Source organism: Eleutherodactylus coqui, chromosome 13 (assembly GCF_035609145.1).
Source record: "Eleutherodactylus coqui strain aEleCoq1 chromosome 13, aEleCoq1.hap1, whole genome shotgun sequence".
NCBI lineage: Eukaryota > Metazoa > Chordata > Amphibia > Anura > Eleutherodactylidae > Eleutherodactylus > Eleutherodactylus coqui.
This window is the reverse complement of record NC_089849.1, coordinates 3,045,572-3,070,095: the sequence shown is the minus strand read 5'-3', so window position 1 is coordinate 3,070,095 and position 24,524 is coordinate 3,045,572. Positions and strand designations below refer to the sequence as shown.

General features: G+C 56.3%; 1 protein-coding gene across 1 annotated transcript; it reads right to left on the bottom strand.

The window, feature by feature from the left end:
• Nucleotides 1–1,747: 1,747 nt before the first annotated feature.
• UBE2V1 (ubiquitin conjugating enzyme E2 V1) lies at nt 1,748–24,033 on the bottom strand. The gene is made up of 4 exons (XM_066587329.1): nt 23,958–24,033; nt 18,209–18,357; nt 7,384–7,509; nt 1,748–2,474 (listed from the first exon to the last, which is right to left on the bottom strand). Exons 1-4 carry the CDS (start codon nt 23,977–23,979, stop codon nt 2,328–2,330), a joined length of 444 nt encoding a protein of 147 aa, XP_066443426.1. The 5' UTR covers nt 23,980–24,033; the 3' UTR covers nt 1,748–2,327.
• Nucleotides 24,034–24,524: the final 491 nt, after the last annotated feature.

The following is a 24,524-nucleotide window of genomic DNA, read 5'->3' as shown; positions in this document are numbered from 1 at the left end:
GAGGATGTAGCACTACAACCAGTAGGAGCCGAGCCCAGTGGCTCATGGAGGAGCAGAGAAACCAATGAAACCTCCTACAAAATCAGTGAAGACTGAGGGCACTTCCACGTGGTACGGAGTATCCTGCACCAGAAACGGCATTGCAGAACTCTGCTGACAATGGGGAGACAGATTAGATATTAGACAGTGAGGGGAATCACTGAGTGGAACAGGTTGCCACGGGAGGTGGGGAGTTCTTCTTCAATGGAAGTGTTCAAACAAACGCTGGACAGACATCTGTCTGGGATGATTTACTGATCCTGCACTGAGCAGGGGGTCGGACCCGATGACCCTTTTAACTCTACAGTTCTAGGAATTCTGCATCAAAATCTGAATCCCGACGTGCTGATTTTTGCGTGGAGTCCTGTGTGAAACCCCCTTTACAGACGGCTGCAGGAGGATCTGTCCACATCTCATCTTCCCCGTAAAGACAGCAGTTGATTCTTGATGAACGGTATTTTCGGCGCGGCGCATATAATGCACCCCTGTGTACAGATGGGCGACGTAGGACTTTAAATAGCAGGGAAGAAAAAGCTTCTTGCAAACTCGCTGGTGGAGATTCCCACATCTGATCCCACAAACATGATCTGTTTATAGCCAGGACTGCGACGGTAACAAGAGGGCATCCGCTACGTCTAGAGGAAAGCAGGTTTCATCACCAACATAGAAGGGGGTTCTTTACTGTAAGAGCAGTGAGACTGTGGAACTCTCTGCCTGAGGACGTGGTGATGGCAGGATCCATAGAGGAGTTTAAAAGGGACTTGATGTCTTTCTGGAGAGGAAGGATATTATAGGATATAAATCTTAGGTTATTTGTTAATCCGGGTATACAGGCAGGTAGGAACTATTAGGGGTTGGTCCAGGGAACAGTCTGATTGCCATTAGGGAGTCGGGAAGGAATTTTATCCCCAAAAGGGCTACTTGGCTTCTGCCTCTTGGGGTTTTTTTTTTGTCTTCCTCTGGATCAACAACACAGTAGGATAGACAGGCTGGACTAGATGGACATTGTCTTCATTCGGCCTTATGAACTATGTTACTATGTTACATAGTGCCAACGCCACAGAGTTTACAGGGGGCACCGCTGAAGGGGGCGGAGCATAGCAATGATTTCCTATAACCCACGGCATGCGTCACCCACTCAAAACCAGCAACCAGGGTCAGTTCTGGCCACAGCGTTCCTTTAAAGCAATCATTTGAGCCCCGGGCAAAATTCTGTCCCAGTGCTGGAGGGGGCGTTCTATTACCTGCTGTTGTCTTCTGCACTAAGGTCCTACAGATGGCGCCCCACTTTCACTTGTCCAAGACGGCGACTGCACTCTTCCTACTACCCAATGCACTGTGCAGCGGCCATGTGCTAGACTATACCTGCTCGCTGATTGGTCAGCACTGCTCATGTGATGTCAGAGATCAGCACAGAGTGCCTTAGTCACAAGAACACGGTGGCCGTCTTGGACGTGGAAAGTCATGGCAGGTAACAACCCCTCCCCCGCTCCTGGGACAGGTGGAGCGTTGCTTTAATGCATTTCATCACTCGTGTGATACGGACTGAAGGAAGTATAAAGAGAGGTGCGAGAGCTGTGCAGACCTCAACATGACCCTCCCCCGCCGATGATGCCGACACGTTTCCCATCAGCCACCGCACGTTTGAGAACCGCGCCACAACCCATCAGAAGCAGCGGCACTAAATGAGACGCCACGACTCGCAATCTGCCACATCCAGCATTTATTAGAGACGACACAAAGGGGGGAGGGGATGACCCAAGTTAGCACGCATTTCATTAGTAGTCCATGAATCCCAGTCGGACGACCGGACACACAAAAAGAAGATAGCAGAAAAAAAAGTCTGAATTGAGGAAACAATCGGCGCCTCGATGGACTCGGAACTAAAACGTCTATAGCGAGGAAAGGAAACCTTATAAAACAAACTGCAGCATCAGTGATTGTGTGATCGGCTTCACAGTCGGAGCGCGCCGCGCACACAGGAGGAGTTTAAATACAACGCTCGTCTTGACAGCGGACGTCGACGCGGACAGGATCATCGCAGCACAAACTTAGATTTCTGTTTCGAAAATGGGAAAAAACAAACAAAAAAATATTAGTATAATTTACAGCGTCTCGAGATAAACTGGCGCCATCTCGGGAAACTTCCAGGACGTCGGAGGTCTACAAGATGTATCTAGAAATCACTACTGTGGAGAATGACGAGAGCCGAGACGCCTCTCAGGGCAATCAACAATTTTTTCTCTTCTCGGTTTTTGTGGTTTTTGTTGTTTTTTGTGTTTTTTTCTTTAGTTGCTGTAACATTGTCCTTCGGGGGGCTGCGGGAGTTTCATGTTCTCTTTGGACATCATTAGACGCCGCAGTTCTTGCAGGACGACTTTGATGCTATAGGAATTCTGCCATTTTGCTAGAACGGATATGGCTCTGGGATCCACCTGGGGGAAGAGAACAAGATGGAGTCAGCGGGCGCCGTCTCAGGACTCCTCCTCATCACAACAACTCTGATCTGGCCGCCCCCTAGTGGTTGCCCCGACAATTGTCTAGACAGGGCGCTGATCTATGCCACTTCTAGGCGCATTAATTGGCATACAGCTGTGGCAGGCCCAGCACCCTTTGTTGGCTCCCCGGCTGCATAGTGACCCACCAGTGCCCCATGATTGGCGCTCCCTCCAGTCTTTAGTAGCTGCAGCATCTGCAGCGTGAAACGGACAGTTTCAGAGTTCTGCCATATATTACAGCAATTCTGCCCGTGAAATCAAGTGGCCACGACTGTCCGTTCACTGCGGGGACCCCCAACAAATACCCATGGACGGTGAAAGAAACAGACGCTTTCCCAAGAACTGTGGGGGTTCTGTCATGGCCTGTGAATGCCAACATTAGCGATAATGCACCGCAGTAAAGTAGTAATGCAGTATATTATCAGTGGGATCACAGGACATTTATAAACAGTAAAAGGGACTTTTTTTGCACATTCCCCTCTTTTTCAAGAAAAAAATTATTAAGCCTGGGTTTGGTGTCCTCACATCTGTAATGATCCGCACAATAAACTGAACAGACTTTTCATCCTGCCCAGCAAACAAAAAACAAAATACTCTGTCCATTTTGCCTCCAAAACCACAAAAAAAAGTGTTATGTACCCCAAAATGGTACCAATAGAAACTACAGCTAGTCACCCAAAAGACAAGCCCTCACGGAGCTCCGGCCATGGAATACTTAACGTTATGGGACTTGGAAGCAAAAATATATGCACTTTTTCCAAAAAGGAAAAAAAAACAAAATTGTGCAAAAGTAGGAAAACCTAAAAAAACAAAAAAAGTATATTTTTTCCATTTACACACACATACAAGAAAAAAAAGGGGAAGGGATAAAACCCGCAGCTCGCCGCGCACAAACGAGCCCTCATGGCGTCAACGGAAAAATAAAGTTTAGTTTCTAAACTTTGGATTTAAAATTACCCCGCCCCCAAATAAAAATTGGCGCGTCCTTAGGATCTAAATCGGCTGCGTCACTAAGGGGTTAAACAGCTGATTAGTGAGGGTCCTAAGCAGAAGACCCTCCAATGATTGGATACTGATAAATTCTCTTAAGGACAGGTCATCGATTTAGAATTACCAGAAAACCCCTCAAGGGTGCGTTCGCGGTGCGTTCATGGGTTACGGAAACGGTTACCATTTAAAGCGAATCCTGTTCACACGCAGAGGAGGGCAAGGGACCGGCCGCAGAGGTTCCCTGTAACTATATAGCCTGCATCCCCGCTACATGTGAGCGCGCATCCGTGTGAGAGCGGCCTGACAGGAGCGCTATACAGCAACGGACGACACACCCCGATCTCCATCCTCGCACTTCCTGATAGGAGGATGGAAGGGACGTCGGCGCTGTCAGAGGAGGCGGCTGATGCCTGCACTAGTGTGAAGGACACTAAACGCCCGCTTGTTCTCCCGAGTGACCATCAGCAAGGTTGGACGTACTGACGGGTGGGCAGCGGCGGCTCACGTGGGCTGGACGCACTGACGGGTGGGCAGCGGGGGCTCACGTGGGCTGGACGCACTGACGGGTGGGCAGCGGCGGCTCACGTGGGCTGGACGCACTGACGGGTGGGCAGCGGCGGCTCACGTGGGCTGGACGCACTGACGGGTGGGCAGCGGCGGCTCACGTGGGCTGGACGCACTGACGCGGGGCAGCGGCGTCTCACGTGGGCTGGACGCACTGACGCGGGGCAGCGGCGTCTCACGTGGGCTGGACGCACTGACGCGGGGCAGCGGCGTCTCACGTGGGCTGGACGTACTGACGGGGGGGGGGGGGGGCAGCGGAGGCTCACGTGGGCTGGACGCACTGACGGGTGGGCAGCGGCGGCTCACGTGGGCTGGACGCACTGACGGGTGGGCAGCGGCGGCTCACGTGGGCTGGACGCACTGACGGGTGGGCAGCGGCGGCTCACGTGGGCTGGACGCACTGACGGGTGGGCAGCGGCGGCTCACGTGGGCTGGACGCACTGACGGGTGGGCAGCGGCGGCTCACGTGGGCTGGACGCACTGACGGGTGGGCAGCGGCGGCTCACGTGGGCTGGACGCACTGACGGGTGGGCAGCGGCGGCTCACGTGGGCTGGACGCACTGACGGGTGGGCAGCGGCGGCTCACGTGGGCTGGACGCACTGACGGGTGGGCAGCGGCGGCTCACGTGGGCTGGACGCACTGACGGGTGGGCAGCGGCGGCTCACGTGGGCTGGACGCACTGACGGGTGGGCAGCGGCGGCTCACGTGGGCTGGACGCACTGACGCGGGGCAGCGGCGGCTCACGTGGGCTGGACGCACTGACGCGGGGCAGCGGCGTCTCACGTGGGCTGGACGCACTGACGCGGGGCAGCGGCGTCTCACGTGGGCTGGACGTACTGACGGGGGGGGGGGGGCAGCGGAGGCTCACGTGGGCTGGACGCACTGACGGGTGGGCAGCGGCGGCTCACGTGGGCTGGACGCACTGACGGGTGGGCAGCGGCGGCTCACGTGGGCTGGACGCACTGACGGGTGGGCAGCGGCGGCTCACGTGGGCTGGACGCACTGACGGGTGGGCAGCGGCGGCTCACGTGGGCTGGACGCACTGACGGGTGGGCAGCGGCGGCTCACGTGGGCTGGACGCACTGACGGGTGGGCAGCGGCGGCTCACGTGGGCTGGACGCACTGACGGGTGGGCTGGACGCACTGACGGGTGGGCAGCGGCGGCTCACGTGGGCTGGACGCACTGACGGGTGGGCAGCGGCGGCTCACGTGGGCTGGACGCACTGACGGGTGGGCAGCGGCGGCTCACGTGGGCTGGACGCACTGACGGGTGGGCAGCGGCGGCTCACGTGGGCTGGACGCACTGACGGGTGGGCAGCGGCGGCTCACGTGGGCTGGACGCACTGACGGGTGGGCAGCGGCGGCTCACGTGGGCTGGACGCACTGACGGGTGGGCAGCGGCGGCTCACGTGGGCTGGACGCACTGACGCGGGGCAGCGGCGGCTCACGTGGGCTGGACGCACTGACGCGGGGCAGCGGCGGCTCACGTGGGCTGGACGCACTGACGCGGGGCAGCGGCGGCTCACGTGGGCTGGACGCACTGACGCGGGGCAGCGGCGGCTCACGTGGGCTGGACGCACTGACGCGGCGCAGCGGCGGCTCACGTGGGCTGGACGCACTGACGCGGCGCAGCGGCGGCTCACGTGGGCTGGACGCACTGACGCGGCGCAGCGGCGGCTCACGTGGGCTGGACGCACTGACGCGGGGCAGCGGCGGCTCACGTGGGCTGGACGTACTGACGGGGGGGGGGCAGCGGCGGCTCACGTGGGCTGGACGTACTGACGGGGGGGGCAGCGAAGGCTCACGTGGGCTGGACGCACTGACGGGGGGGGCAGCGAAGGCTCACGTGGGCTGGACGCACTGACGCGGGGCAGCGGCGGCTCACGTGGGCTGGACGCACTGACGCGGGGCAGCGGCGGCTCACGTGGGCTGGACGTACTGACGGGGGGGGGGGGCAGCGGAGGCTCACGTGGGCTGGACGTACTGACGGAGGGCAGCGGCGGCTCACGTGGGCTGGACGTACTGACGGGGGGGGGGGGGCAGCGGAGGCTCACGTGGGCTGGACGTACTGACGGGGGGCAGCGGCGGCTCACGTAAGCTGGCCGTACTGACGGGGGGGGGGGGGGGGGGCAGCGGCGGCTCACGTGGGCTGGACGTACTGACGGGGGGGGGGGGGGCAGCGGAGGCTCACGTGGGCTGGACGCACTGACGGGGGGCAGCGGCGGCTCACGTGGGCTGGACGTACTGACGGGGGGGGGGCAGCGGAGGCTCACGTGGGCTGGACGTACTGACGGGGGGGGGGCAGCGGAGGCTCACGTGGGCTGGACGTACTGACGGGGGGGGGCAGCGGAGGCTCACGTGGGCTGGACGTACTGACGGGGGGGGGGGCAGCAGCGGCTCACGTGGGCTGGACGTACTGACGGGGGGGGGGGCAGCGGAGGCTCACGTGGGCTGGACGTACTGACGGGGGGGGGGCAGCGGCGGCTCATGTGGGCTGGACGTACTGACGGGGGGGGGGGGGGGCAGCGGAGGCTCACGTGGGCTGGACGTACTGACGGGGGGGGGGGGGGGGGGGCAGCGGAGGCTCACGTGGGCTGGACGTACTGACGGGGGGGGGGGGGCAGCGGAGGCTCACGTGGGCTGGACGTACTGACGGGGGGGGGGGGCAGCGGAGGCTCACGTGGGCTGGACATACTGACGGGGGGGGGGGGGGCAGCGGAGGCTCACGTGGGCTGGACATACTAACGGGGGGGGGGGGGCAGCTGAGGCCCACGTGGGCTGGACATACTGGGGAGGGGGGCGGGGGCAGCGGAGGCTCACGTGGGCTGGACATACTGACATGGGGGGGGGGGGCAGCTGAGGCCCACGTGGGCTGGGCATACTGACTGGGGGGGGGGGGGCAGCGGAGGTTCACGTGGGCTGGACATACTGACGAGGGGGGCAGCGGAGGCTCACGTGGGCTGGACATACTGACCGGGGGGGGGCAGCGGAGGCTCACGTGGGCTGGACATACTGACGGGTGGCAGCTCACGTGGGGGAACGTCGCCGCTTATCAACTGAATCAGTGACACTGACAGGAGCGCTGTGTAATTCCCCTTACACGGGACGCAGTACCTCACTCTCCCTGCCTCAACATCGGTGTAGAGAAGCGGTACGGCCCGAGCCTCCTCAGCTCCCATGACAACACTTCCTGTTCACCATGCCCATAGGACACATTGTCAGGAGGGCAGTGGAGCTGCAGGGTCCGGCCCTCCCTCATCACATCCTTTACACGAGACGCGTCCTACTCACCACACCATTAGAATTATTCACGCCATTCATATTTATTTTTGTTACAAATTTGGCGAAGGGCGGGGCCTCCGGGTACTTAGGGCCACACTCTATTTTAAGGCTGTATATCCTGTTTTCATAGATTGTCTGAAAGAAAAAAAAAAGAAAAACAATAAGTTACAACAAACCCAACAGAATAGCGGTGAATAAACTTACATCACAGGACTCGGCCTCTTACAAACTCCTCCACACTGCGCTGAGCGCAACGAACCTCAGCTGGTTTCTGTGGGAAGTAGACAGCTCGATTCTTACTGCAGTGGTTAGGCTGGTTATTGCAGGCAAAGTTTTCATCCATTTCAATTGGAGCTTGGCCTACAATACCAAGCCTGGCCACTACAGTAAGAACGGAGCCGTCATCCTCATGCAGAATTCAGTTCAGCACGAATGGAAAGCCTGATGAAGAGTTGATCGGCAGGGGGCCTGGACAACAGACTTCCACCAATCTACTACTGATGACTCATCCCGAGGACAGGCCATCAATACTTCATTACCAGAAAACCCCTTTAAGCCAAATGGATCCTGGAATACCTGGTGCTGAGTAATGAGTGACTGCATGATTGGACTTGTAGTCCACAGTGCTGTGCAAGAGTCAGGCTGGTGAGGAAAAATGGTGCACAGTAAGAAGGCGTCCAGAAATAGAAGGGTTAATAGTTTGTCAATTAACAAAATGCAAAGTGACTGAAGGAGAGACGTGTAATCAGCATTTGGTGCGCCGCTCCTTCAGCTGCAGCGGTTCCAGGGACACTCGGTCACGGCTTCTGTAGGATGTAGGTGTGTGAGGAACCAATAATCACCACTCATATGTAGCATGAACTGACACAGATACAGCAGTGCAGGAGGCTTGGAAGTGGGTGAAGAGCAGCCAAACCGCTACGAAGGGGAGGTTGTGGAAGACAGTTTCATGTGGCAGATCATACACTATGGCAGAGCACAGCAACAAGTCATGTTAGGGGCCGACCACACCGGCACATGTTCATCCGTGAAATGCAAACAGATGAATCCGTAGCATTTTACGGATAACGTCGCTGCGCCGGCGTTTGTGGGGATTTTTTCGTGGGATTGAAAAACAAGTCTACTTGGTTTTTCTGTCCGCCGGACTGTAAGCCGCCCTACAGATATATACAAGCTTTGGGAAGAACAGATTCAAAACTCCTGGGTTTTTACCCTTTCCCCCCGTGAGCGGCACATGAAGCGGCCCTGTAGTTACACTGCAGTATAAGGATGTTCAGGCCTCATGTCCATTGGGCAATCAGAATGAGCAAATCCGCGCAGGTGTCCCGCGCCCTTAGGGATGCATTGGATACCCGCAGGTAGGTAGATACCTGCGGATGTCAATTTTCCCTGCCGCGCGGATCGCACGTGCGGGAAAACACCCGCAGCATGCTCCGAGCGCATATGGTATGCCTCCCTGAAGAGGGGCGTTTTCAGAGCAAGTTGTGTGTGTCGGGGATTGTCCGGATAGTTTTTGGTAGCGCGTTCCAGAGGACTAGTGGTACTCTGGAAAAGTCTTGGAGGAGGGACACAAGGGTAGGGCGGGGCGGTGGAGGAGGGACACATGGGTAGGGCGGGGCGGTGGAGGAGGGAGACATGGGTAGGCCGGGGCGGTGGAGTAGGGACACATGGGTAGGGCGGGGCGGTGGAGGAGGGACACATGGGTAGGGCGGGGCGGTGGAGGAGGGACACATGGGTAGGGCGGGGCGGTGGAGGAGGGACACATGGGTAGGGCGGGGCGGTGGAGGAGGGACACATGGGTAGGCCAGGGCGGTGGAGGAGGGACACAAGGGTAGGCCAGGGCGGTGGAGTAGGGACACATGGGTAGGGCGGGGCGGTGGAGGAGGGACACATGGGTAGGGCGGGGCGGTGGAGGAGGGACACATGGGTAGGGCGGGGCGGTGGAGGAGGGACACATGGGTAGGGCGGGGCGGTGGAGGAGGGACACATGGGTAGGGCGGGGCGGTGGAGGAGGGACACAAGGTAGGGCATTTTTAGCGCGTTCACGGTGAGAAAATAGATATTTTTGGTATAACTTACCGTAAAATCTCTTTCTCGTCACGTTCATTGGGGGACACAGTCTAGACCATGGGATATAGCCACTGCCCTAGGAGGCGACACTAAGCAGAAAGTGTTAGCTCCTCCCACTGGCTATATCCCCCCTGCAGGCACTCAGCTAATCAGTCTGTATGCAAGCAGTAACAGCCAGCGGGAGGGCGATTATAAAGATTTTATACATACCAAACAATGTTTTGGATTAATTTTCCGCCAAAAAATGACTGAACAGAAAGTTCCAGCAACCGCTCTTAAACAAAGGGGTGGGTGCTGTGTCCCCCAATGAACGTGACGAGAAAGAGATTTTACGGTAAGTTATACCAAAAATATCTGTTTCTCGTCCGTATCATTGGGGGCCACAGCCTAGACCATGGGACGTCCACAAGCAGTCCCGAAAAAACACATTGGGTGGGTTATTTACAAGGTTGACCATGTGGTCAATGGACCGCCGCCTGCAAAATCTTCCGGCCGAGAGCGGCGTCCGATGATGGATATGTGGACCTTATAGAACTTTGAAAACGTGTGTAAGGAGGTCCAGGTGGCTGCCTTACATAGTTGAAGCGCCGAGGCTCCGTGACGGACCGCCCAGGAGGCCCCTACCGCCCGTGTGGAGTGGGCCGTAATCCGAAATGGTGGAGAGCGTCCAGAGGTGCGATATACCTCTGCTATCAAGGACCTTATCCACTTAGATATGGTTACCTTTGAGGCTGCCGAGCCCCTCCGATATCACAAAGAGCATCTGTTTTACGGAACTCTTTGGTTCTCTTCACATAAATTTTCAGCGCCCTCACCAGGTCCAGGCGGTGCAGTGCCTTTTCCTTCGCGTGTACTGGTGTCGGGCAAAAGGAAGGCAAGATGATCTCTTCATTGATGTGAAAAGCCAAGACTACTTTCGGCAGGAACTCGGGCGACAGCCCCATCACCACTTTATCCTGATGGAAAGTCATATAGGGGGTCTGTATCGACAGGGCCGCCAGTTCCGAGACCCTACGAATGGAGGTAATAGCGACCAGGAATATTACCTTCCAGGTTAGCAGCCGCATAGGAATTTCTCTCATTGGTTCAAACGGCTGGTCTGTCATAGCCTTCAATACAAGGTTGAGATCCCATGCTTGGACCGGTGGTTTTAACGGGGGCGTCGTATGGGCGACTCCCTGTAGGAACGTTCGCACAGCCATTCTGCTTGCAATTGGTCTCTGAAATAGCACCGTCAGTGCTGATACCTGCCCTCTTAGCGAACCTAATCTTAATCCTGCTTCGAGGCCCGACTGTAGGAATGCCAGGATTCTTGCCAACGAAAATTGCATTGGCTGGACGTGTTGTTCTTCACACCAGCCAAAGAAACGTTTCCAGACCCTGTAATAGATAACCGACGAGGCCGGCTACCTGGCCTGTACCATTGTTCGAATTATAGTTTCAGAGAAGCCTTTCCTTCTCAACACCTCGGTCTCAACGGCCAAGCCGTTAAACGTAGAGACCTGGAATCCGGATGTAGTAAAGGCCCTTGGGACAGCAGGTCTCTTCGATCCGGCAGTTGCCATGGTGCGATCAGCATTTCCATGACGCTCGCATACCAGCTTCTTCTTGGCCAGTCTGGTGCTATTAATGTTGCTGGCCGTCCTTCCTGTTTGATCTTCCCTAGTACTCTTGGTATGAGAGGAATCGGAGGAAATATGTACAGAAGCTTGTATCCCCCCCACGGGATGGTCAGTGCGTCTGTTGCTGCCGCCTGCGGGTCCCGGGCTCGGGCCACAAACGGACGGATCTTGTAATTCATTCTGGACGCCATGAGGTCCACGTCTGGAGTGCCCCATTTCCAACATATCATCTGGAATACCTCTGGGTGTAAAGCCCACTCGCCGGGATCCACGGTCTCCTGGCTTAGATAATCTGCCACCCAATTGTCTACGCCTGGGATGTAGACTGCTGATATCAAGTTTAGGTGACTCTCCGCCCACGTCATTATACGAGCTACCTCGTTCATTACTGCCGTGCTCCGTGTGCCCCCTTGGTGGTTGACGTAGGCTACGGCTGTAGTGTTGTCCGTCTGAATACGCACATCCTTCCCCTTGAGGCTGTACCCGAAGTGCCAAGTATATGGCTCGTTATTCCAGAATGTTGATATGTAACAGTCTCTCTCTGAGACCACAATCCCTGAGTGGACTGGCCCCCCAGTGTTCCACCCCAGCCCGAGCATCTGGCGTCTGTAGTCAGTATTACCCACCGTTTTGGGCCCAATGACCGTCCCACCTGAAGCCTCCCGGGCTTCAGCCACCACTTCAGTGTGTCCTGAACCTGAGGGGTTACCCGGATTCGTTGTTCCAGAGTCAGTGCGGACCTGTTCCAGTGGGCCAATATCAGATGTTGAAGAGCCCTCGATCGGAACTGGGCAAAGGGTACCGTCTCGAAGGCTGCCACCATCTGGCCCAGAATACTCATGCAGTGCCTGATGGTCAACGGTCTCTTCTGCATCAGAGACCGGACACAGTGTAGAAGCTGGTCTACCTTTGTTTGAGGTAGTAGAACCCGGTGTTGATTGGTGTCGAACATCATGCCTAGAAACGCTAGGTGTTGTGCTGGTACTAGGCATGATTTGTCGTGGTTTATTATCCAGCCAAATTCTTCCAATGTTTCCAACGTGATGCGTAAATTCCTGATATTGCTGTCCCGTAATGGTGCTTTTATTAGGACATCGTCCAGATATGGTATGGCCACTGTACCCCTTGAGTGGAGGAGAGCCATCACTGCTGCCAGGACTTTTGTAAATACCCTTGGGGAGGTTGAAAGGCCGAACGGCAATGCCGTGAACTGGAAATGCCTTCCTTGCGTCTCGATGCGAAGAAACTTCTGGTGCGCTTCCCGAATGGGAATATGGAGGTATGCGTCCTTGATGTCTACTGAGGACAAAAATTCCCCCAGCTCCATGGAGGCTATCACGGATTTGATCGACTCCATCCGGAAATTCCTTGTTTTGACAAACTGATTCAATTGCCTTAAGTCCAGTACCGGTCTGAGCCTGCCATCTTTCTTGGGTACTAGGAAGAGATTTGAATAGAAACCTTGCTTCTCTTGCGCAGCTGGCACTGGTTTCACTACCCCCTGTGCCAGAAGGTTCTCCACTGCTAATCGTAGATTGGCTACTCCTTCTGGGGTGACTGGCACCCTGGACTTGCAAAACGATTCTTGTGATAGAGTCGCAAACTCGATCGCGTACCCGAAGGCCACGATCTCCCGCACCCAGGCATCGCTCACGCGACTCCACTAATGTCTCCCGAAATCTGGACAGCCTGCCCCCCACCCAGGTGACACTGGGTGGGGGCGGGAACTCATGCTGCATTTTTCGACCCCGAGGCCCTTGATGTTCCCGGCCGGGATCGCCATGCCTGTTTCGACTTGAAGATTGGACCTTTTCCTGGGTCAGTTGGGGCCCTCCTAGTTTGGGGCCACTGCCCTGTGCCAGGGCGGGACGTGAAACGGCAAAAGGACCGAAAGAACGTTTTTTTCTTTAATGGGGCCTTTGCTTTCCTCGGTGGTATTAGTGGAAGGGATGTACTTTTGCCGCCTGTGGCGTCCTTTGTCAAGTCATCTAACTTAGACCCAAAGAGCCTGTTACCCTCGAAGGGTAATTTTGTCAGGACCATTTTCGATGCCGAACGGCCAACCAGCTTTTTAGCCAAAGGGTTTGTCTTGCTGCGGCGGATGCTCGAGCCACGAATTTAGCTGCATCCAGTTCTGCCGCGCACACGAATTTGTTCGCCTGTATAATGTTGTCTGTCGCTTCCAGTAGCTCACTAGGTGGAGCGCCCGCCAAGATGTCCTCCGCAGTTGTTTGGCCCAGGCTACCGAGGCTTTGCTTACCCATGCGGCCGCAAAAATCGGCTGCAGGGCGGTGCCTGCGGACTGAAAAACTGATTTAGCTAATGTGTCGAGTTTTCTGTCCTGAGGATTTGTCAGAGTTGCCACCTCGGCTGTGGGTAACGCCGTACCTCTGGATAGCCGCGACACCGGTGAGTCCACCACTGGGGGGGGAGGCTGACCATTTTTTTATCAGATTCCCTGGGAAGGGGTATGTGACCTCCCAAGTCTTTCCGGGTTGCCTAAATTTTTTATCAGGATTCTGCCACTCTTTGTTAATGACATCCACGAAGTCCTGATGGCCCGGAAAGGCCTGACGTGGCCTCTTCTGGCGTTTAAATGACACCGTGGACGGGGTTGCTTCTGCCGGTTCTTCCGTCACTTGGAGAGTTTTTTTTTTACAGCTATTACTAAGCTGTCCATTAGGGTCGTCAATCGCGAAACCTGTTCCGTCATCCACATCAGAAAGAGACGAGGCTGCCGACCGTTCATCATCTTCTGACCCACTACTCTCGCCCGCTGTTTGGGCCGTGTCCTGCGAAGCCCAGGAGCATGATGCCCGGGGGGAGTGGGGGGGTTCGGGACGGTCTTGCTGAGTACCGGGACCGAGAAGAATGTCTGGACCGGTGATATGTCCGGACGGACTCCCTGGAACCATGGGAGCCATGAGAGTCCCTGGACCGCCTGGACCTGGAGGGCCTAGAAGACTTTCTGGCATGGCTAGACTTACGGGAGGCGTCTTCGCTGCTGCGGGACCTCCTCCTTTTGCGTGCCCTCCCGCGCGCATATTCCGAAGAGGAAACTTCAGAGCTGGATTCTAACCGGCGTAAGATTGCCGCCGAAGAGGTGGCCAGGCCGGAAACGGCAGCGGCCAAGGACCTAGCCCATTCGGGTTCGGCCCCTAGTTCCACAGGGGCGGCGGGGGGCACCGGGGTCCCTGGAACTGGGCGTGTCGTGGTACACTTTACGCAGCAGGGGTCCATTTGACCGCAGGCAAACTTGATGCTGCATGCGGTGCATGCATAATACTTCACCCTCCCCTTCGCCGGGCTGGAACCCTCTGATCATGGCGCAGATGGAAACCTCAGGAAAAAGGGAATTCCTCAAACTGCCGCAGGAGTACCTGCAGGGGGGACGGGAACACCGCGAAATGCTACCTTGGCAGGGCTTACCCAGTCTAGCAGCTGTTTAAAGGAGATGTCCCGAGGCAGCAAGTGGGGTTATACACTTCTGTATGGCCATAATAATGCACTTTGTAATATACATTGTGCATTAATTATGAGCCATACAGAAGTTATAAAAAGTTTTTTACTTACCTGCTCCGTTGCTAGCGTCCTCGTCTCCATGGTGCCGACTAATTTTTGGCCTCCGATGGCCAAATTAGCCGCGCTTGCGCAGTCCGGGTCTTCTGCTGTTCTCTATGGGGCTCCGTGTAGCTCCGCCCCGTGCCGATTCCAGCCAATCAGGAGGCTGGAATCGGCAGTGGACCGCACAGAAGAGCTGCGGTCCACGAAGATAGAGGATCCCGGCGGCCATCTTCAGCGGTAAGTATTGAAGTCACCGGACCGCCGGGATTCAGGTAAGCGCTGTGCGGGTGGTTTTTTTAACCCCTGCATCGGGGTTGTCTCGCGCCGAACGGGGGGGGGGTTTTAAAAAAAAAAAACCCGTTTCGGCGCGGGACATCTCCTTTAAGCGGTTCCCCTCATCCAGCTAGAGCCTCTAGTCCTGAAGCCTGAGGCAGTCAGGCGTCGACGCGGGTCCACCACACGGAAGAGATGGCGTTGGTGGTCTGGCAGGCGTCCGGTTAGCACTGCTGCGGGTGCTGCTGTCGCGGCTGGTGCCTGTTAGGCAGGTGCTGCTGCTGTTCGGGTGCTAATTCCACAGCAATCGGGCCGACTACAGGACCCTGTCAAAGATGGCTGCTGTAGACTGAGCACAGTGTCGAGCTCAGCAGAGACAGGAAAGGACCTGTCCTGCTGTTGGGAGCGGCCATTCTGCTGCCTGACCGCCCTTTTTCACTTCACTGCGGCCGGAGGGGGCGTGGCTTGCCCCGAAAGTCCAGTTTCCCGGCCTAGCGCCGGCGCCGCGCCCGGCGGTGTCCTGCCCGGCCAACGCCTCGGCGTCATGCTGGGATGCCGTGCCCGCACGCCTGCTGCTGGAGGGACCTTGTTCCACGCCGCTCTCTGCTGCCGCTGCCGTCCGTCCTGCTCCTCAAGGTATCTGCCCGGTATCGCGCGTCCGTCAGGAAAGGGGAAAAAGGGTCCGTAGCCTGGCCACCACGTCGACTTGTTCCAGCAGGGCTTCCCCCTATGCGTCACTGGTCCAAGTGCGCCACTCCAGGGAGGGGGAGCCCTATAGCTGGCGGGTTACCGACGACAATGCGCATTGCAGGGTCGGGCCCCTTTTTCTTCTCTGGGTGAGACGCCGCAGAAATGGTGGAGACACCCTCTACTTGCGTCTCCCCTGGGAGGAAGGAAGAGCCAGGGAAAAGCCCCGACTCCCCGTATTCCCGCGTATAGCCACGTCTGCCTCCTGCAGACACTAAGCTAAAAACTGATTAGCTGAGTGCCTGCAGGGGGTATATAGCCAGGTGGGAGGAGCTAACACTTTCTGCTTAGTGTTGCCTCCTAGGGCAGTGGCTATATCCCATGGTCTAGGCTGTGGCCCCCAATGATACGGACGAGAAAGGGTGGATTCTTGCGATGTTCTTGAGGTGCAGCTGACATGTTCGGGACACAGATTGGGTGTAGGGGGTGAAGGAGAGATCGGGGTCGCATATAACCCCAAGGCAGCGGGCGTGCTGGGAATTATGGTGCCACACACTGAGATGGAGATGTCAGGAGGAGGGCGGTTAGTAGAGGGCAGAAACACCAGCAGGTCAGTTGTAGAGAGGTTTAGTTTTAGGTAGAGAGAGGACATGGTGTTAGAGACAGCGGACAGTTCTGGAGGACCGGCGCTGTGATGTCACGGGAGGAGGTGTATAACTGGGTGTCGTCTGTGCAGAGATGGTACTGAAAGCTAAAACTCCTGATGGTTTGTCCAATAGGGGCCGTGTGGATGGAGAAGAGGAGGGGGCCGAGGACCGAGCCCTGGGGTAGCCCAAGAGGAAGAGAGGAGGGAGCCGAGGACTGAGCGCTGGGAGACCCCAACAGCAAGAGGAAGAGAGGAGGGAGCCGAGGACTGAGCCCAGGGGTAGCCCAATAGCAAGAGGAAGAGAGGAGGGAGCCGAGGACCGAGCCCTGGGGGACCCCAACAGCAAGAGGAAGAGAGGAGGGAGCCGAGGACTGAGCCCAGGGGTAGCCCAAGAGGAAGAGAGGAGGGAGCCGAGGACCGAGCCCTGGGGGACCCCAACAGCAAGAGGAAGAGAGGAGGGAGCCGAGGACCGAGCCCTGGGGGACCCCAACAGCAAGAGGAAGAGAGGAGGGAGCCGAGGACTGAGCCCAGGGGTAGCCCAATAGCAAGAGGAAAAGAGGAGGGAGCCGAGGACCGAGCCCAGGGGTAGCCCAATAGCAAGGGGGAGAGGAGGGGGCCGAGCTCTGGCAGACCCCAACAGCGAGGGAAAGAGGAGGGGAGGTAGAGCCAGCAATGGAGACGCTGAAGGAGCGGTCAGATAGGTAGGAGGAGAACCAGGAGAGGGCAGTGTCCTTTAGGCCGATGGAGCGTAGCATACTGAGGAGGAGTTTGTGGTCAACAGTGTCAAATGCTGCGGAGAGATCGAGGAGGATCAGTAGGGAGTAATCACCTCTCGATTTGGCTGTCAGGAGGACCTCTGACATATTAGTAAGGACAGTTTCTGTGGAGTGTAGGGGGGCTAGAAGAGTTTGCTGAGATTTAGCTTATAAGGTGAGTAAATGCGCCCTTGTGTTCTATCGCTTCCAGTACAAGTTCACACCGTGGAGTTCGGCACAAGTTTTGCACGTGAATGCCACCTGTAAGAACCACGGCAAAATCTGCGGTTTTTGGTTCGGCCAGTAGGCAAAATCCACATGCAAATCTCAGACATGTCAGAATGTTGTGTGTGGATCTTCGCAGCGTCGGGGCTCGCGTGAACCAGCAGCAAGAACCAGATAATTTGACTTTCCTGCTGCTGGCGCTGCGCGGGGCTCAATCACTGCAGGCTTTCTGTACAATCTCTGCCTCTCCAAGTTACGCCCCAACTCAGAAGCACTTTGACTGGTTGGCGCTCTCGTCGCCCGCGGTGTGTGACACGGAGAGGCAGTGATCAGGGCACTTCTTGCCATGCATGTGCGTCTATAGCATTGTCCTGGAGCTACAGCACAGTCCCTACAGGGCGGTATAGGCAGCCGCACCTCCAAGCGCTGGGACCTACGCAGCAAAGTGCTTCTGGGTCGGTGGGCTTACCTTGGGGGGGGACACAGTCACAGACGTCACACACCAAGTTCTTTCTTTGTGGCCAACCAACTTTTTACAACTGTTTTAGCTCGTGGGAGCCATGAACTTGCAATCTGCTGCGCTGTACACGTCTGTCATGCAGTATATTGTATTTTGCACCTTCTATTAAGCGCAGCCATAGGTTGCCATGATATCGCTTGGCACTCTACATTGGCACCACTGCAGGGCCAATGGGGTGAAAGAGGAGGCCCGACCACGAACACTTGACGCTGCGGTCAGGACTTAGCCACAGGCGGAGCGCTGATCACAGCCGTTACCAGCAGGTGTCAGCAGCCAGGTATAGTTACATCATGAAGTCCTGAAAGGGTTAAGGATAATGAATTGTGCCAACTCTGTGCCTACGGTCGACACACCCGCTCATCCAGCGTGCGAGGAGCTATACTGTGCCGCCTGAAGAGGCCGGCGGACGCCTCACGTCATGCGTATTATAGTGTATAGCACCGCATGGCGGCACGTCTCAGCCCATACTTACTCTAGGTGGTCCAATAATCATACCGGTCCATCTTGTGAGTGTCATGTCTTCATCATCTACCAGCCCCCAGCTAACCGTCCCATCGCCAACGCCTTTCTGACCTTCTTCAAGCTCTTCCAAAAGCCGAAAATTACGAGGAACTTTGACGCCTAAAAAGAAAAAGAGGAGATCAGAGCAGCGCCCTCCGCTGGCCACCCGAGCGCCACCATTTACATCTGGTCAGATGAGCGGGCCGAATCCCGACCGTAACTGCACCGTCACATGATATCACAACCTATCAAATCCAGTCCAACCAATCCGTGTGCCAACGACAGCAACAACCAGTATGATCAGCAATCAACATGGCTGCCAGGGGAACAAAGATCATCACCAGCGCCAGCGAGAAGCCAATCTCATCATGTCACCCCGAACCACAATATAAAGGGCATAATACTCCAGAGCTGCACTCACTATTCTGCTGGTGAAGTCACTGTGTACATACATTACTTATCCTGTACTGATCCTGAGTTACATCCTGTATTATACCCCAGAGCTGCACTCACTATTCCGCTGCTGGTGGAGTCACTGTGTACATACATTACTTATCCTGTACTGATCCTGAGTTACATCCTGTATTATACCCCAGAGCTGCACTCACTATTCTGCTGGTGGAGTCACTGTGTACATACATTACTTATCCTGTACGGATCCTGAGTTACATCCTGTATTATACTCCAGAGCTGCACTCACTATTCTGCTGGTGGAGTCACTGTGTACATACATTACTTATCCTGTACTGCTCCTGAGTAACATCCTGTATTATACTCCAGAGCTGCACTTACTATTCCGCTGCTGGTGGAGTCACTGTGTACATACATTACTTATCCTGTACCGATCCTGAGTTACATCCTGTATTATACTCCAGAGCTGCACTCACTATTCTGCTGGTGGAGTCACTGTGTACATACATTACTTATCCTGTACTGCTCCCGAGTTACATCCTGTATTATACTCCAGAGTTGCACTCACTATTCTGCTGGTGGAGTCACTGTGTACATACATTACTTATCCTGTACTGCTCCTGAGTTACATCCTGTATTATACCCCAGAGCTGTACTCACTATTCTGCTGGTGGAGTCACTGTGTACATACATTACTTATCCTGTACTGATCCTGAGTTACATCCTGTATTATACCCCAGAGCTGCACTCACTATTCTGCTGGTGGAGTCACTGTGTACATATATTACTTATCCTGTACTGCTCCTGAGTTACATCCTGTATTATACTCCAGAGCTGCACTCACTATTCTGCTGGTGGAGTCACTGTGTACATATAGTACTTATCCTGTACTGATCCTGAGTTACATCCTGTATTATACTCCAGAGCTGCACTCACTATTGTGCTGGTGGAGTCACTGTGTACATACATTACTTATCCTGTACGGATCCTGAGTTACATCCTGTATTATACTCCAGAGCTGCACTCACTATTGTGCTGGTGGAGTCACTGTGTACATACATTACTTATCCTGTACGGATCCTGAGTTACATCCTGTATTATACTCCAGAGCTGCACTCACTATTGTGCTGGTGGAGTCACTGTGTACATACATTACTTATCCTGTACTGATCCTGAGTTACATCCTGTATTATACTCCAGAGCTGCACTCACTATTCTGCTGGTGGAGTCACTGTGTACATACATTACTTATCCTGTACGGATCCTGAGTTACATCCTGTATTATACTCCAGAGCTGCACTCACTATTGTGCTGGTGGAGTCACTGTGTACATACATTACTTATCCTGTACGGATCCTGAGTTACATCCTGTATTATACTCCAGAGCTGCACTCACTATTGTGCTGGTGGAGTCACTGTGTACATACATTACTTATCCTGTACTGATCCTGAGTTACATCCTGTATTATACTCCGGAGCTGCACTCACTATTCTGCTGGTGGAGTCACTGTGTACATACATTACTTATCCTGTACTGACCCTGAGTTACATCCTGTATTATACCCCAGAGCTGCACTCACTATTCTGCTGGTGGAGTCACTGTGTACATATATTACTTATCCTGTACTGCTCCTGAGTTACATCCTGTATTATACTCCAGAGCTGCACTCACTATTTTGCTGGTGGAGTCACTGTGTACATATATTACTTATCCTGTACTGCTCCTGAGTTACATCCTGTATTATACTCCAGAGCTGCACTCACTATTGTGCTGGTGGAGTCACTGTGTACATATATTACTTATCCTGTACTGATCCTGAGTTACATCCTGTATTATACTCCAGAGCTGCACTCACTATTGTGCTGGTGGAGTCACTGTGTACATACATTACTTATCCTGTACTGATCCTGAGTTACATCCTGTATTATACTCCAGAGCTGCACTCACTATTCTGCTGGTGGAGTCACTGTGTACATATATTACTTATCCTGTACTGCTCCTGAGTTACATCCTGTATTATACCCCAGAGCTGCACTTACTATTCTGCTGGTGGAGTCACTGTGTACATACATTATTTATCCTGTACTGCCCCTGAGTTACATCCTGTATTATACTCCAGAGCTGCACTCACTATTGTGCTGGTGGAGTCACTGTGTACATACATTACTTATCCTGTACGGATCCTGAGTTACATCCTGTATTATACTGCAGAGCTGCAGTCACTATTCTGCTGGTGGAGTCACTGTGTACATACCTTACTTATCCTGTACTGATCCTGAGTTACATCCTGTATTATACTCCAGAGCTGTACTCACTATTCTGCTGGTGGAGTCACTGTGTACATACATTACTTATTGTGTACTGACCCTGAGTTACATCCTGTATTATACTCCAGAGCTGCACTCACTATTCTGCTGGTGGAGTCACTGTGTACATACATTACTTATCCTGTACTGATCCTGAGTTACATCCTGTATTATACCCCAGAGCTGCACTCACTATTCTGCTGGTGGAGTCACTGTGTACATACATTACTTATCCTGTACTGCTCCTGACTTACATCCTGCATTATACTCCAGAGCTGCACTCACTATTCTGCTGCTGGTGGAGTCACTGTGTACATATATTACTTATCCTGCACTGACCCTGAGCTACATGCTGTATTATACCCCAGAGCTGCACTCACTATTCTGCTGGTGGAGTCACTGTGTACATACATTACTTATCCTGTACTGATCCTGAGTTACATCCTGTATTATACTCCAGAGCTGCACTCACTATTCTGCTGCTGGTGGAGTCACTGTGTACATACATTACTTATCCTGTACTGCTCCTGAGTTACATCCTGTATTATACCCCAGAGCTGCACTCACTATTCTGCTGGTGGAGTCACTGTGTACATACATTACTTATCCTGTACTGATCCTGAGTTACATCCTGTATTATACTGCAGAGCTGCACTCACTATTCTGCTGCTTCAGAGCTGAAGTCTGCCAGCATTCTCTGCTTCTGCACAGAGCAGTCCAGAGAGGATGCTGTCAGTGTGACAGCTGGTTGGCAGGCACGTGGCTGAGCTGGAGGAGGGAAGGATTTGTCGCTTTCCGGTAAGTTCCGATCGGGCTTGAAGTAACAGTTGGGCGGACGGCAGCGCTGACAGCCGCCGGCGGTCTGATGGGGAAGAGAGGCTGCGGTTCCCTGAGGCTGCGGAGGATGAATGCGACATCTGAGCCTCGCGGGAACGAGAGCCGCAAGAAGAGGAAGTGAAACGAAGACAGTCGAGGTAGAAAGAGGTAAAGTGACAAAAGGCCTCAACACACAGTGAGACCCCACAGCGGGGCGGGCCAGACGAGCCAGGTGCCACAGCGGGGGCGCAGGCCGGGCGAGCCAGGTGCCACAGCGGGGGGCGTGCCGGGCGAGCCAGGTGCCACAGCGGGGGGCGTGCCGGGCGAGCCAGGTGCCACAGCGGGGGCGGGCCGGGCGAGCCAGGTGCCACAGCGGGGGGCGGGACGGGCGAGCCAGGTGCCACAGCGGGGGGCGGGCCGGGCGAGCCAGGTGCCACAGCGGGGGGCGGGCCGGGCGAGCCAGGTGCCACAGCGGGGGGCGGGCCGGGCGAGCCAGGTGCCACAGCGGGGGGCGGGCCGGGCGAGCCAGGTGCCACAGCGGGGGGCGGGCCGGGCGAGCCAGGTGCCACAGCGGGGGGCGGGCCGGGCGAGCCAGGTGCCACAGCGGGGGGCGGGCCGGGCGAGCCAGGTGCCACAGCGGGGGGCGGGCCGGGCGAGCCAGGTGCCACAGCGGGGGGCGGGCCGGGCGAGCCAGGTGCCACAGCGGGGGCGCGGGCCGGGCGAGCCCCCCCACCCCATGAAAGCAGCAATGAGTTTACAGTTCACGGCGACGGGAGCCACAAGAGCCGCACGACTCGCGACGTTCCGTTCGCACAGCGGAATCTGCCAGATGTGTCTACAGGCCCCCCCCCCCCGCAGGATCCCGACGACCTGCAGATTGGTGCCTGTGTTCCCCGCGTGTTCAGACCTCACAATATGAACCCCGCATGCAGATCTCCCAACACAAACCATGACAAGCGGTGCGGCTCCCCCTACTGTAGGCACAGCACACTGCACAGTCTGAGTGCGGACAAGACCTGCGAGCGCCTCACCCCGTCAGCATCTCTGACCGCTTCTATCCGCGAGACGCGCGCCCCCCCCCCCCCACGGGATCGGAGTCACGCAGCGTTCACCCACCACAGACCCTCTGCGCCCGCAGGCGTATGTTGTACCCACATCTCTGCCCTGGTGCTCCGCCCGCTCGCCCCTCAGGGATGGCGCCCCCACGTGGCTGTGTTTGTGCACATAGTACAGCTGATGCCAACATGGCGGATGAGTCACGGACTGCGGTCACCTCCTGGGGGCGCCAACACCCAGCAGGCAGGAAGAGCCACATTCCCCACGCTGCGTCACCCAGAAGTAAGTGAACCCGGCAGCAGAAAGTAAGTGAACCCCAGACGCTTCTTAGGCCGGGTCACACAGGGCGGATTCCCGTCGGAAATCTCGCGGTTTGGCCGCTCGCTTTTCCGTTGTGGCCGGCGCTCCATAGAGGAGAGCGACAAAGTGAACGGACCTCCTGCATCCGCGGCGGAGCGGCCGGCCCGGGTGGACGAGGTCTCTGAGATTAGCGGCCGCGGGCGCATCTGTGTGACCCCAGCCGTACAACTGACCGCCAGCGAATCAAGATGGCGGCGAGCAGCCTGTACCCGGGGGCCGCAGGGGGCCACAGCGGACGACACCGCGGGAAAAGGGGAAACCGGACAGACGGCGGCGCAGAGGAGCGCGGGAACAACGGAGAACCGCAGATAGCAACCGCCAAACACACCCCAAACTACGGGAGCGCCCCCTCAGGATAACGGGGGCTGCAGACCGACCCCCACAGAAGTCACCGCACCGCACGGCCCACGTATGACCGCCCCGACCTGCACGGACCCCGGGAGTCTCCCTTTTACGGTCCCCTGGGACAAATGTGAGCCGTGTGGCCCCTGAGGGCCCAAGATACGAGTAGGCGAAGGAGGAAGGCGCTTGGACAGTCGGGGCCCCTTACACCAGTCACGGTGGTGGCGGCAGGCCGGCTGTGTGGCCCCCGGGGACCCCGTCCGTCGGCAGGGCCCGTCCTGACAGAGCACGATCAGCGCGGCGAGGGGGGCGGGCCGGGGCCCCAGGGAGCCCTTCCACACCGCGCCCCTGTCCTCCCCCGGCGCCGCGGCTGTCACGGAGCCCCCGCCGGCCACCTCCGCCCCGCTTCCCCCCGTCTCCCGTCTCACTTGAGCCCGTGGTGGCCGCCATCTTGCGCTGCTGTGCTCCGGAGCCGCCTCTCGGTGACGTCACTGGGGCGGGGCATCGCAGCCGGCGGTACAGAGAGGGGGCGGGGCCGGACGGACACCATAGAGATCAGCGGATGGATAGAGCGGTATCCGGCGGCGGCCATATTGGATGCGGGCAGCGCAGCCGCGGTATGCGCCGCGGTCGGGTGTAGAGTGGGCGGAAGGAGCCTCCCTCGGCCGCCCGTCGTTTGGCTGGAGGGTCGGGGGGTCGGCAGCTGCGGGGCTTCAAGAATATCATAAGTGGGAAAACTGACTTCTATGGCAGGTTAACCCCTTAATAACCGGGCGGGAAAAGCTTTAGGTCCCTTCAACCATGTAGGTTGTACAGATGTCACATTGATGCCGCCGGGCAGCAGCTCAGGACATTCTATCCGTGTCCGGTGGAAACAGGTTGGGTGCGGGATTCTGTCCAGAGATACACGGCGCTGATCCAGGGACCAGAATACGGGAGCGCCAAATATGGGCGGCGCCTAAATACAGAAATACCGCCCGAACTCCATAATGTGA